The following is a 13745-nucleotide window of genomic DNA, read 5'->3' as shown; positions in this document are numbered from 1 at the left end:
TTTGAATTCTGATAGGTTAGCAAGGGATGCCGAATTGCTCACTGAACTCTGAATATGGTATGTTATGGAAGCAGTTGTTTTTCCTTTGGGGTTTTTTATGTCTGGGATGTTGAATGGTGAAATGAAATTCCCACACATACAGCTCCAGATCATATCAAACATAAGGAACTGGGGATGCAGAACAACTAGTAAATCTCATTATATCTAGGTGCAGGTCACTAGTACATTCAACCACATGTGCGACTAGTTCAGATATGCTGGGAATTCCGGAATCAAAAACTATCCTGTGAATAATTAGCAAACACAAACAAAATTTTTATTAGTGGTTGTAACACTCTTAAATCAAATCTATGGCAGCTTGATTTAGTGTATTTTGTGATTTCATTTATCTCTACATATTAAATCTACATAAGTTTGCACTTATTTTGATGGAGAGCATCTCGCACCACCTTAAATGATCAGGGCAAGCTTAATAGTGTCTTTAAGCTTGAGACTTCCAAAATATTCCATAACAAAGAAAACCTTCATTGTTTTCTATTTGATGATGCAAAATGGTTCAACAATTTCCTGGTATATTTCTGAGTTGTAAGGCAATCTGGGAATATATGTTGCCTTTCTTAAACAGAATGTACTGAAAGCTGAAAGGATGTCAGTTAGCACCTAAATAAAAAGCTGGGCTTAAATATTCTTCCACAAAACAGAAACTCACCATATTCTTCCACTAATTACCATTCGAAGTTTTTTAGGGATGCTGAATGGTGCAGCCAATTTTTGGCGTAAAGGTAAATAACACAGACTGTTATTAGTTCTTTGAAAAAATGAAACAAATATAAAAAAAAAAATCCACTTTTTAATCCGAAGTAGGGATGCTAAATGGTGCAGTGAAGTTCGATCCCAGCCTTATTTACCCTCTGGCTGCCTTTCAGACCAATGTGTTTTGTGAAGCAGCTGGAGATTCCTGAGTATGGCTACAAAAACAATGTTCCCACCAGCACGCCACGATCCAACTTGGCGAAGGAGCTGGAGAAATACTCCAAGACCAGCTATGACTATGGCGGCTATGATGCCCAACACGGCAGCTACGGAAAGAGAGGTCTGACGACCAAGTCCCACCACCACGGGCGAGACACCTCCCCGAAGGGATACGACGGTGAGAAGAATTAACATACACAATTGCAAATCATAGGTCCCACATTTAGATCATGTGACAACAATTTATCGTATATTTTGATTGGTGATTTGCGTCTTTTGTTTGTACGGGGTCTGACGTTCTTCTTACCTTTTGAAGAATATTGGAGATATTTATTTGAGTTAATGATGGATCCATGTGTCTAAAAATTTTATTATAGGTATATTGAAAATCACCGTAAAAACCATGGTCAGGCTTATTGTGATTCCTTTTTTTGTTTGTTTGAAAGGAAAAAGAAACCTTCCAGATGACCCCACTCTTAGGGATTACTATTCATTTTCCTGTTCTGAGGAGAACATTTTGTATCCGATGTTAAAAGCATTATAACGTGCACAACGACACATGCTCTGTGCTGCTTGTCTTTTTGTTATAGAGCTAAAAACACTGATGTTTTCGGCCTCTCCACATGGCTGGAGCAGAGTTATGGAAATGCCAAGCTAAGAGCCTGCCTCCTCTGAGCAGAGGATGGAGGGATGGAGGGAGGGAGGAGGTACAGATGGAGGGATTGTGAAACAGGAGAGATAATGGAGGCGAGCCCTGTTTCTTTGGCTGGGAGCCATTAGTGAGAAGCAGGCAGGAGGGAGATTTTTAGACGAGGTGTCTGAGCTCCCCTCTGTCACGACTCCCTCCCTGCCTCCCTGCTTTCCACCATTCTTCCCTCCATCAGCATCGTTCCAGCCTGCCGAGGCCGGATTCACCACCATGCAGCGTCTTTCTTTGGCTTTGCCCAAACATCTGTTTCTCTGTCTTATGTTGAATGACTCTATGTCTCCCTATTTAACGCATAAGGCTGGTGTTCATATATGTTTTCTAGCTGGCAGCAAATCCTTTAAACAGACCAAAAATTGCCTCTAAATACTTTGCTTATTGTTCCTGTGAGTCCATTTTTACGTACTGAAGATACAAATATTGTAAGTAGTTACTTTTTTTAAAAAAAGGTCAGTTATTTTCTGGGACAGCTGGGCATTGTATTCTTTTTTTTTTTTTTTTTTTTTAGCAAATGTTACTCACAAAGAAGGAAATGCTGCAGTTCTTAGAATTTGTTCCAAATAAAAATCAGATGTAGACATCCAAAGCATTTTCAATTCAGTGCTGAGGCAGGAACAGTCTTAAGATATGTTATCTTGATTTACGAGCTGTGATTTTGGCAAAGTGACCAAAAAAGTTGAACAACTTCAACAATCTCAAGCACTGAGCTTGTTTGAATTTTAGTTTTGGAGTGGATTCTTGTTCTGGTCAATTCATTGTTTCCCCACTTGATCCTAGAAAGCCTTAAATTTCAATCTGTTTCTCTCGCTCTTTCCCCTCACCAGTCTGTCTTTTTTATTGCATATTTTTAAAAGCTAGAGGATCTCTCTGCAATTTTAAACCCCGTGCAAAAAACCCATCTGCTGAACAGCTTGGCCAAAAGCCAGCATCAGCCTAACAAATCAGCCATACTTGTGTGCACCCCTGCAGCTAAGCGCTACTGTAAGACGTCCAGCCCGGCCAGCAGTACGACCAGCAGCTACGCTCCCAGCAGCAGCAGCAGCCTGAGCTGTGGAGGAGGAGGAGGTGGAGGAGGAGGGGGAGGCGGTGGAGGTGGAAGCAGCGCCAGCAGCACCTGCAGTAAGAGTAGCTTTGACTACACCCACGACATGGAGGCGGCCCACATGGCGGCCACGGCCATCCTTAACTTGTCGACACGGTGCCGGGAGCTCCCGCACGCTCTGGGAGGGAAACCCCAGGACCTGCTGACACAGGTAATCTGAGGCGGTGCAAGTAAAAATGGGATGCCTGCCTTATTACATCACATCCCTAAACAATGGCAGGAGTGGGGAAAAATAAGACAAGGCAGCTTTGTCTAGAGAGCGTAACTCAGAGAGGAGCATTAGGAAGACATATCTAAATGTAATTTTGCCTAAAATTCTTCATACCCGTGTCGGACTTTTGGGTTTTAAGATATATTATTGACACATCAAATTTATTCTTTCACCATTTTATAAAAAAGGTGACATAAGGCTATAAGAAGAACATTCAAATCGATGTTTGATATTTTTAACTATTTGTATGGTTGACTGGTTTCCCAAAAAATCTCATCTCCAGAATTATTCATAGTCTTTCTCTATAGCCAGTGGTATAAATGCCTTTATTTGTAGCTACAGCCTCCAAGTACTTTATGCAGTTGAATATATTTCTACACGTCTCCACAATGATTTTGGTGAACTTCTCCAGGTCCTCAAGGTTTGAGGGTTTCTTTGCCATGATCTTGGTCTTTAGTTCTCTCCAGAAATTCTAACCGGGTTCAGGTCGGTGCGCTGGCTTGGCCACTCCAAAATATTTAGATTGTTGTCCGCAAATTGTTCCTTTACTAATTAAGCCATATGTTTTTGGACTGTAATCTGGTTAGATGGTCCATGCTGCCCAAGAATGCTGGATGAATGATTTTAATGATTCCTTCAGCTTTTAAAAGGTTCATCTGGGTCCATCTGTGGAAAAGTGACCGCAGACCGTGATATTCCCGCCTCAGTGTTTGACCAGTGAGACTGTGTTTTCTGGGTGATTGCTTCACATTTCTTTCACCAAAAAAAAGCCACATCTTTGTGGCTGAAGAGTTCCCATCTGACCATAACACTGACAACCAAAATTGTAGGTCTGTCACAGAGCTACAGAAACTAGATGAGCTTGTGTGTGCCTGTGTTGGAGGCACACACAAAAGTCCCCTTTGTCCATGAAAAGTCCCCTTGTTTGCTGCTGTATCTTCTTGAAATCTGTGTTCTGGTGTTGCTCAGATTTTGTAGAATAGCCTTAGTTGTGATGTATGGGTTACTGCTGGCCTCCCATAACACACTTCTTCCCAGATGGCGTGTAACTTTGGGCTTTCTACGATGTCTCTTCAGGTTCTTGACTGTATGGAATATCTTGTTCTTGTTAATGATGCTCTGTGGGTACAGGGACCTGGATATGGCTTTGTAGTCCATGGCATCCTTGACAACAATCAAAATACGTGACCGGAGCTCCTCACTTCTTACTCATAGCACATTCTAGTGCTGCCCATGAACTGGCAGCATTTTTACCAGCTCCCCTCAGCTTCTCGGCTTCTGGACTTTTCTAGAAATCGACATGGATTTCTTGCCTAACATTGCTGAAAATACCTAAAATACCTAAACTGTAAAGAAACAATAATCCTAATATTGAGGCAGGTGAAGAGTATGAATCATTTTGGACAGCATGTACAAATTATTATAAGTATTAGTATTTTTATTGTCATGCCCATTGTGTAAAATCAACATGCATCTGGAACATTCTATCACAACTACAATAAACTGAATTTTAATAAAAATTTCACCCCTGAGCTTTCATGTAAAAGATTTCACAGGAGTAATTATGGGCATTACTGTTGATACAAATAGAATAAAATCATTTAGGCTAGCATATAGTAACAGTTAGAGTGCAGTGATAGTAAAAGTAAAGGTGCAAAAAAGAAACAAATCAAAAGTAGTAGAAAAGTAGCATCACATTTAGGAACCTGCAAGTCTAGGAAATGTAACTGGATGCCAGCAGAGCAGGAGTTTAGTATGGAGAAGGATATGCACAGGTCTTCTGGTTTGGCAGCAGCTTTTTGAAAACATTTAAAACCTCTGTGACCGAGACTGTGTGTATACTAGCCTGTAACCTCCTCCTGTAACTTGTTAGAAATGATAAAATAAGCTTTTTGAAAAAAAGCAACAATAATCACATAACAAAAATAAGCCCTCTGAATACCTCACCAGTATTCAGATTCCTTTGCTCTTCAGAGTCCAGTTGGCGATCTGGATGACAGTGGGGCGGTGGATGTGGCTGGTCAGCCAGGCGGCCCTGAGGGCAGCGGGACGGTGTTAACCCCGCTGCAGCCGATGTCTCCCCAGCGGCAGGCTCTGCTCAGCAGCCGCTGCTACCAGCTGAGCGACACCGACTGCTGGGACCTGCCCGTCGACTGCAACAAGATCAAACGTCTGGGAGACGAGCAGGACCACAAAGAGGTAACGGGAAGGTCTACACTGTGCAACACATACAGAGCTTAGAATGAGCATTATGAGGTTAAATACAACATGCTGTTATTACAGCTTATATAGTTAATGAATACATTAATTATACATACAAACAACTCTGACATTATACTTTTACTTCTAGAACTTATCATTTGGATGTTATGAACAAAACCTCAGAAATCACAGTTTGCACCTATTATAAAGCTGCTATAATATAAAATACAGTATTTAATACAACACAATATAATATAAATATAATATAAAAGCACATTAACACCTAAATGTTTATAGTTAGAATACATTTCTGTTATGACGATGTTTCCAGAAATTATTTAGTTTATTTTTTTTTTGGAGGGGGGGGGGGATGCGTTCAATTTAAAATGTTTTATTTGCAGTGCTGTTCGAATGTGTGTTTTTGATGCTGTTTGTCTGCCTGCAAGGTTTTTCAAAATCTGCCAAGTGAAATTTCATGAAACTTGGTTGAAAAGAAGAGCACTGACAAAGCACGTCTAAACATATTTAATTAAAATAGGTCATGGGCCTTGGTGGAAGGTGTGTTTTTGTAGGTATTTTAAAGTTTCCTATAAATACTGACGTTTTATTAAAGGGCAATTAAAAAGTCCTGACACTGTTGAGTTTATTTTCTGTGAGTGTTTCCTCACAAGAGGTCTCCCGATTCACTGATATCGTTAAATAGACTATAATGCCCTTTTACAAATTGATGCTTTTTATTATTTTACTTTTTAGAGTAGCTTTGCATAAGTCACAGATCAAAATGAGCCTTAGCCTTTTTCTAGCTTTTTTTCATAGCCTCTATGAAAAAAGCATTTTTAGCTCCTTCCCTTAGCCTTCGCTGCGGTGGAATAGTGGAATAAAATCGATGGATGCAAATTCAGATATTCCTCTACAAATAGTGACGTAGTGTAGTATGGTGATTAAACGATACTGCATCTGTGACATCTGCTTGCAGTTGAAAGTGGTCACCTAGAGGTTGAGTGTGCAACACCCCGAGGCTCTGTAGTAGCTGTGGCAAAGAAATACTTAAAATCACAAGGAGGTTTACTAGTGTGCCTTTACCATTAGATGCCCATATAAGGATAACCCCTCCCAATGACATCATACAGAGCCAAGAGTAGAAAAAAAACATTTGAAACTGGGTGTTTAGAGCAGTTGAAATCCTGAGCTTTCAGCTCAAAGGGACTACTTGCACATACACTGACATCATCATTTCAGACTTTGGCCATGTGTAAAATGGCCATTCAACACTGTGGCAGTATGTATATAACAGAAAATAAGGAACAGATTTATAGGTTAACTTTAATAAACTCAAATAAAAAATTCAGCCTTTGTTAAAACTTTGTTAGCTTGTTGTAGATGTTGAGCTGACCTGCTGTGCACTGACTTACAGACCAAATTACTGAAGCAACTCATTTGAAATTATGTGACTTGTAGAAAATAAACAATTAGATTTATTTGTACCAACTGATAAACTTCGTTCAAAGAGCCTTCATCGGAAATTATAAACCAGTTATGAGGAATTTGCTGGCTTTCAAAATAACTGTTATCTGAAGTTCTGCAAAATACTTTTCAGAATCACTGATCACATTAGCAGCATCTACACTACATATTTAAAATCTACTGATTTAAATGCAGCAAAGAAGACTAGAGTTTGTGTTGCGGCAGATTATTACACAGCTTGCAGGACTCGTCCTTACAGGAGGTTCTGCACCACTTTAAGTAGTTTATATAGAAACGTAGCTCAGCAGGGAGCAGATTAATATTTACACTGACACAAACTAATGTAGAGAGTAATTTCTGTACTACAGTATGCTTGATTAAAACTTAAAATATTTAATGATATGGAGGCAGAGACACCTTGAATTTTTCATTTTAGGATTAAGGTGACAAGTGCTTTGAATAAGTAACCTGAAGAGGTGGAAGTTAAATATTTTTTAGGCCACGCTAAAGCTCTAAATGTTGCTCTTGCTGCACTCTCTGCCCTTACAGTTATGATTAAGGGTTTTAAGCACTTGATTTAAGATTTATTTAGGCCCCTAATCGTGCAAAGTAAGGATAATTTCAAGCATGAAATTGAGAGATTTAAGGAACCCAGAGTTTATATTATGTGTTCATGCATAGATTAGAAGATGATCATAGTTTATAAGCTGTTAGAAGGGAATCCTTATTCTGCAGTGCAAACAGAAAGGGCCATAGAGAAGTTCTGGGCTTATTTTTTGCGAGGGCGTACTTCTGGTTGCCGATTGTTACGCATAATTTTTGCATCACTTTACATACGCAAGAGGAAATTTTGTGAGTTTGGAAGGGTTTATTATGTTTGCATGCACTTCTTCACCAACCCAAGGCATTGAAATGGCACAGAACGATGGTGCTTGCCAAAATTGTACATCACCGCTCAGTTTCTGCTGTTTACTCCTCACCCTGGAGCCACCAACCAGACACAGTTCAACAAAAGAATAATAAAGAAAGACCGTTGAAGAGAGAGATTGCAAAATCATATAAAAGAAGAAACGCCATCACACATCTCACACAAGAGACTTACAGCGAAGTGTATGAGTGAAAACAAAGAAACAGAGCTTTATTGCTGTTAGCTGCTGAGTTACCTCAGTGATGTTATTCTGCCAAAGCATAAGTAATTTAAACTTTAAAGTCGAGCTGTGTCTTTTTTTAAGCCTTTAAATAACACTTTATAGTAACCATCACATATAAACTGCAATTGTTAATAAAACATTAATAAGTAATTATTTCTTTTTTTTTTTGAAGTAGATATTGCACAATGCATCAGTTTTTTTAGATATTATTTTTGGTGATAAAAGTTTCATTCGTATTTCTCGGGGCATCAAATGTTGTTTAGTTTGTGTTGCTGTTCTTATAATAATGTGTCTATTTTGGTGAATCTTTGACATGCGAAGAGCAGATGAGGACAGAAAGTCAGACGCAAGAATGGGATAAAGAATAAGTTAAACTTTCAAAATAAAACTCCTTTTTAAAATGTTATATAGAAACAAAATTGACTTTATTGTTAAACATGGCAGAGAAGTCCAGTTTATTGATCTGAGTAATGGCCTGGCAGCTTTGTCAGAGCACCTGTCACTGAAGATGGCGACGCCCCTAACTCCGTTATACAGTTGGATGAATGATTTTTTTTAAAGCACTGATATGGAGGGGGAAATATACTTATTTCTGCAGTAAAGTTGGAGATATTAACATGAAAGTCTGCGGAATGATACACTTTCGGAGTCAGCCTCAAGTGGTCATTAGAGGAACTGCAGTTTTGGTGCCTCTGCACTGGCTTGGTTTTTCAGCTCTGGAGGTTACTGCTTGGTCTGCAGAAACTGGGTCTTTTATTTTGAAAATATACTTTTCTTTTTTTTTTATCCACCTCCTTGGTGTGGTCTCCTAAAAAATAAGTAAATAAAAAACCAATATCTGACTATTCTAAGCAAGTCAACATCTAATATATAATCTAATATCTATAATATTAGATATATTAAATATATCAGTATCTAATAAAAATTTGTATCAAATATGGAGTAAAATATGACTTCAATAGGAATATGACTTTTACGTCTTCTTTCACCCCTTTACATAACACGTAATCCTTATAAAATAATTTCAGGCTCACGCAGTGCCACTTTTTACTTATTCTGATACTGCATTGGATTTTTTTGTTGGCTGTAAAAACCTGTAAAGTTGAATTAATTATCCACTTTCCATTTATGAAGATTGTTGTTATTGTGTTACCAATCTTTAATACACTACTGTGAAATTAACTTTATATTACACACATAAAAGGGAAGTCGTTCGTGCTGTGGAGAAGCAATAAATCAGAGAAAATCTTACAATGTGGCATGGAACAAAAGGATCAATCGGCTTTAGTCTTTTAGAACAAAAAGTTGTGATACAATACAAGCATAAATAGGGTTACAGCTATTCATCACAGCCGTTGCAGTCCATCCACGTTGTCGGTGCACTGCAACACTAATCTAAGATCTAAGTGAACATAGACAAAATAAGTTTGATAAATGGGTTTTAATCTAAAGTTTCTGGGGAGTAAAAGTCAAGAATTTCCATTTTTATCTCATGCAAGTTCAAATTTCTCTGTGCAGTTTGATAAATAACCCTGGCTGATAGGGTGGATGCAGACAGGCTCTCCGGAAGGCTCAGTGCGCTCCCATGTGGCCAGAGGCAGCACTGCATGGTTCAGACTAAATGAACGCTTCAGGAGCTCACACACGGTGCATTAAAATACTGAATTACAGCACTAATACATAAGTAAAACACGATAGATCATCGGCACGCTTTAAATCCTCACAGATCTGATATCACACAGAGCAACCCATGCAGCAAATTGCTACATTTGCCTCGTTGGATTTAGAGCGCTGGAGTGAAAGGTTTTAATCAGGAGAGTAATTGCATTTGTTAATGAAGCACGACATTGCAGAGGAGGCCGGAGCCCAGAGCGAGGCGTCTGATGGGATTTTCTCCAGACAGTCCACGACGATTTCTGCTCCCGACTGAGGAGGTGTGATGTGTGGACTGCAGAGCAGACTGCAGTGTTCTTAGATCCACAAAAGCTTTTTGTTCACAAACTGCTGCAGAAAGAAGCTCGACCTGGTTAACCAGCAGAGAGACACTCCTCTGACACCTGTGCTGGGAACACATTTATCTGGAAATCATCTGGCAACCAGTACAGATCTGCTTATTATGACCAGAACTTCGGGGACACTAAATCGATATGACTCATACAGCTACATTAAAAAGGGACTTAAATGCTATAAATCAGGCTCTTCTTATTAGTTATTCGTACACACATAAATGCCAAAGCACTCGATTTATGTCCACAATAATTCCCTGGTATGTTTATAATTTGTTTCTTAAAATTAAATCTATATCAATATGTTTAAAAGTATTCCACCACACAGAGAAAGAGAGCAGAGCTATATACAGAGACAGCTATATAACAAACCTGTAGGTACATATAGGCTGTTTATGTGTAAACAGCCTATATGTATGTTTTTAGACGTTATGCTTGGTAGCTCTCTAAGCACTGACACACTACACTGATTCAGGTTTATGAGGTTCTAAAAAAAGGCCAAATGTTTTCTAAAACACTGATTATAATGCACTTTTTTAGATTTCTAAGCAAAGATCTATATACCAAATACATTGCTGAGGATTATAGAATATTTTTTTAAACTTAATGTAAGGAAACACTCCATATTTTAATCAACTCATGTAGAATGAATCAGGTTTTATTCTGAATTTTTGAGATAAATGTGTTGTGTGTAACTAATGTGAGAATCATTCCAGTCATTTTGTTTCTCCTAATCCTGATTTTAACTGTTTTATATATAACACACAATATTTGTACATGTTGTAATCTGCACATTTTAATAAGTTAGCCTTTAAAACTTTCAAATTGTAACATTTTGGATAACGCCTAAAAAGTTTTCACTTTGTGACATATTGATTTTTTACATAAATGAGATGAAGCCCTGTTGTGGGTTAAAATCAGCTAAACTACAGTGGAGGGTAATATTCTTACTTATGGCAGGAAACTTACACATATGAATGACAATAGCACATATTCTGTGAGATGACATAGAAGATTTATACATTCTGACATTAAATTCACAAACTTAATGTCTGACTTTTTAATGTTATTTCTTTACATATTACCCTCTTTGTTTGCATCTGTAGTTATTTTTTATTTCAGTAAATTAAAATGTTCTTTTAATTCTGACTTTTAAATTTATTTTAATTACTTCTAAAGTTGTTATGGAACACAAATTAATTTAATATATCATAGCAGTGTGTTCAGACATGAGGAATGTCTAATTAATGTTACAGGAAATCTAACGACTGTTTCACTGAGGATAACATTATCTTTGACTAAGGAAAACCTAACATTACCTGATAATGCATGCTGTTTTCACATAACCTTGTTGTCTCCTGTGTTTGAAATAGGAATGTGTTGTGAAGTTTGTGTAAATTTGTAAATGAAGAGCTTTTAGTGACGCGCTGTAGTCGGCTTATTTCTCGTCCTTACACCAGAGCGACGAGCTGGATCCCTTCCAGGAGCTGCTGGACGAGCAGCACTACCCGGCCGAGGTGACCATGCCCAGCCCCAAGCACCACAAATACCTGCCCTGCAAGGAGAGCAAGAAGGAGCTCATCACGTAAGTCGTACCTCTAATCTGCTGCACGCTGTTACCCAGCAGCCTCTGAGCCAAACACTCTCACGTTCAGGTCGAAGGACGGCGAGAAACCCTCAGTCAAAGGCAGCTGAGGTTCACGATGCGCTATATGTCACTTCACTTTCTTGTCTCATTAAATTGATGGTGCAGCAGTCTTACAAAAGTACATAAATATAGACATAACACTGAAACATCAGCAGATAGCAAAGACAAACAGTGCGAGTTTGAAGCGGGAACGAAACTAATTAGCAACCTTGTAAATTTAGAAACGGAGATCGGCACATTAGTGCGCGTTTTAGTCTCCATGGTGTTTCTGATCTCGTTGAGAGGCTTCATCAGATGTGACACAGGCGTTCGCACCATCTTCTGTCGCCAGCTGCCGAAGAGCCAATAAGACAAAGGCTAACAGCTCAGGATTATTAATGACAGGAATTCACAGGCCAAAAGAAAAAAAATAGTTCTCATCATTTTTATTGATATATTGCTTTTCCCCTCACTGTAGCTCAATAAGTGCAGACACTTCACAGCACACACATATCAGGAGAAGTGTGTGATATAAACAAGTAACTGCGGAGGAGCTTGCTTCGCTTCTTTGCTATGCATAGCATGTGTCCTGATCGAGCCTTTTCTTTGGGGTTTGGGCAACTGGCCAAATTGTTTTTACTTTCATCAGCTTGTGTCACAGGCGCTCGTGTAAGCAAATAAAATCTGAAACTCTCGACTATGAGGCAGGCGTCTGAGTTGGAGGAGGGTCAGACATCAAAATCATCCCAGAGCAGTTTCCCTTAATTGATCTGGTTAATTACTTTGAAGACTGCATAACAACCAACAAACAAAATAAGTAAGACTTCAGGCTGTGAATTTTTTGCATGAGTGAAGCAGGATTCATGTGAGGACAGAGAAAATCTCTGTTACGCGTGTTTAGCCTAATCGTTCCCTTACAGAGGCTCATCACTCCTGCGCTGCAAAGTTTACGTTTTACTTCTGCTTAGATGTTATTTGACCTGTTTCAGCAACTTCAAGTTTCTTTCAATTCAAAAATTTTAAAGAAAAAAAATTAATTCTCGTAGAGATTTTAGTATTTCCACACTTTGGATTGTGAAATATGGAAACATGGTACACTCAAAAAAAAAAAGATTCTTTGCCATCAGAGTCTAAGGAGCTTGGATGGAAGCGACTGGACTTCTTTAAGTTAAGAGTCGCAGGTATTTAAACCATAGTGGAGATTGTCCCTTAAGAGGCGGTTGTTGACCCATAATTAATCATCTGTGTGAGCAGATGAGCCAAGGTGTGAAAAACGGTATGGGTCATTACCACCAGGGTTTAGGGTGAAACTACTACCTCATTCTACCCTGTGACCTATAGAGGTCACCTGACACCTGGGAAAGGATCTTAAGACTCCACTGTTGGTGTTGTAAGCCACCTCCTCTGTTCAGTGATGGACAATCACAGTGGACATGGATGGTCGCTTTTACCCTGATTTCAAGCCATCTGGCTTCCCGTCCAAAATGTGAACACTGGCATCTTCAAAAGGCATTTTGAGGACTTCTATCTATGAAGTGTATGTTAGCTCCACTGTTTTGTTCACTGACCGTAAGTAAGGCTGTTGTTTTCCAAACATGAATGAAATTCCAACAGAGGCTCATGAGGTGGTTGCTCCTGGTGGAGAATTTAGAGATACACCACAAATGATGCACTTTCTTCTTGTTCCTTGTAATCAAACGTCTTTAGCAGAAGGTGTTTGGTCGTTGGGAAGGAAGGTGTTTGTCAGATCCAAGTCCTTTTTCTTGTGCTTTTGTGTGCTGTTTCTGTAACCAAATAGTTGAACTTAAACCCAACTAATGACTTAGAAATCAAACAAACTGTAAAACTCAAATTTCTAAAGGAAGCACAAATCTTGGTATCCTGACTAGTAAGCCTTTGGCTTATTGAGTTCATTTTTCCAAGTAAAGGCCTTACAGTATAGTGAGAAGCTCATCAGTCAGGCAAGCCCCTGTAAGTGACTGATTGGCAACAGTAGTGAGGAAGAACTGCGCTTTAACAGGAAGAGACCCCAGATTTAGTGGAGCAACCAGAGGAACCCACAAACAATAAGCAAGACAGACACAAAATACAAAAGATGACAAATGTTAACGAAACCTGGCATGAGTAGCACAGTGCTGCCACAATGCTGGTGATGAGTTTCACCAGCACCATCTAGGTGCTTGCCATAGGTCTGTAAAACAAGATCTTTATGTCACAGTGGCCAATGTTCCTGCAGCCAGTCCAACAAGGCACTGTTGCTAAAAAGAAAAGAAAAATAACTCTTGTGTGCAACAGTGAGACACA

General features: G+C 39.0%; 1 protein-coding gene across 10 annotated transcripts in view; it reads left to right on the top strand.

Annotated features, from left to right (window-relative positions):
* myt1la (myelin transcription factor 1-like, a) overlaps positions 1–13745 on the top strand; it is an 88877-nt gene that overhangs the window by 63560 nt on the left and 11572 nt on the right. For 3 of the 10 annotated variants that reach the window (XM_085134237.1, XM_085134239.1, XM_085134234.1), the window contains 4 exons: positions 927–1150; positions 2648–2931; positions 4942–5190; positions 11248–11399. In XM_085134237.1, coding sequence (XP_084990363.1) covers positions 927–1150; positions 2648–2931; positions 4942–5190; positions 11248–11399 — 909 coding nt within the window. The remainder of the gene's footprint in view (positions 1–926; positions 1151–2647; positions 2932–4941; positions 5191–11247; positions 11400–13745) is intronic. The other 7 variants (XM_085134243.1, XM_085134241.1, XM_085134235.1 and 4 more) reach the window with 4 other exon arrangements.

Source organism: Neolamprologus multifasciatus, chromosome 15 (genome assembly GCF_963576455.1).
Source record: "Neolamprologus multifasciatus chromosome 15, fNeoMul1.2, whole genome shotgun sequence".
Taxonomy (NCBI): Eukaryota; Metazoa; Chordata; class Actinopteri; order Cichliformes; family Cichlidae; genus Neolamprologus; species Neolamprologus multifasciatus.
Note: the sequence above shows the minus strand (reverse complement) of the source record. Positions and strands in the feature narration are given on the sequence as shown.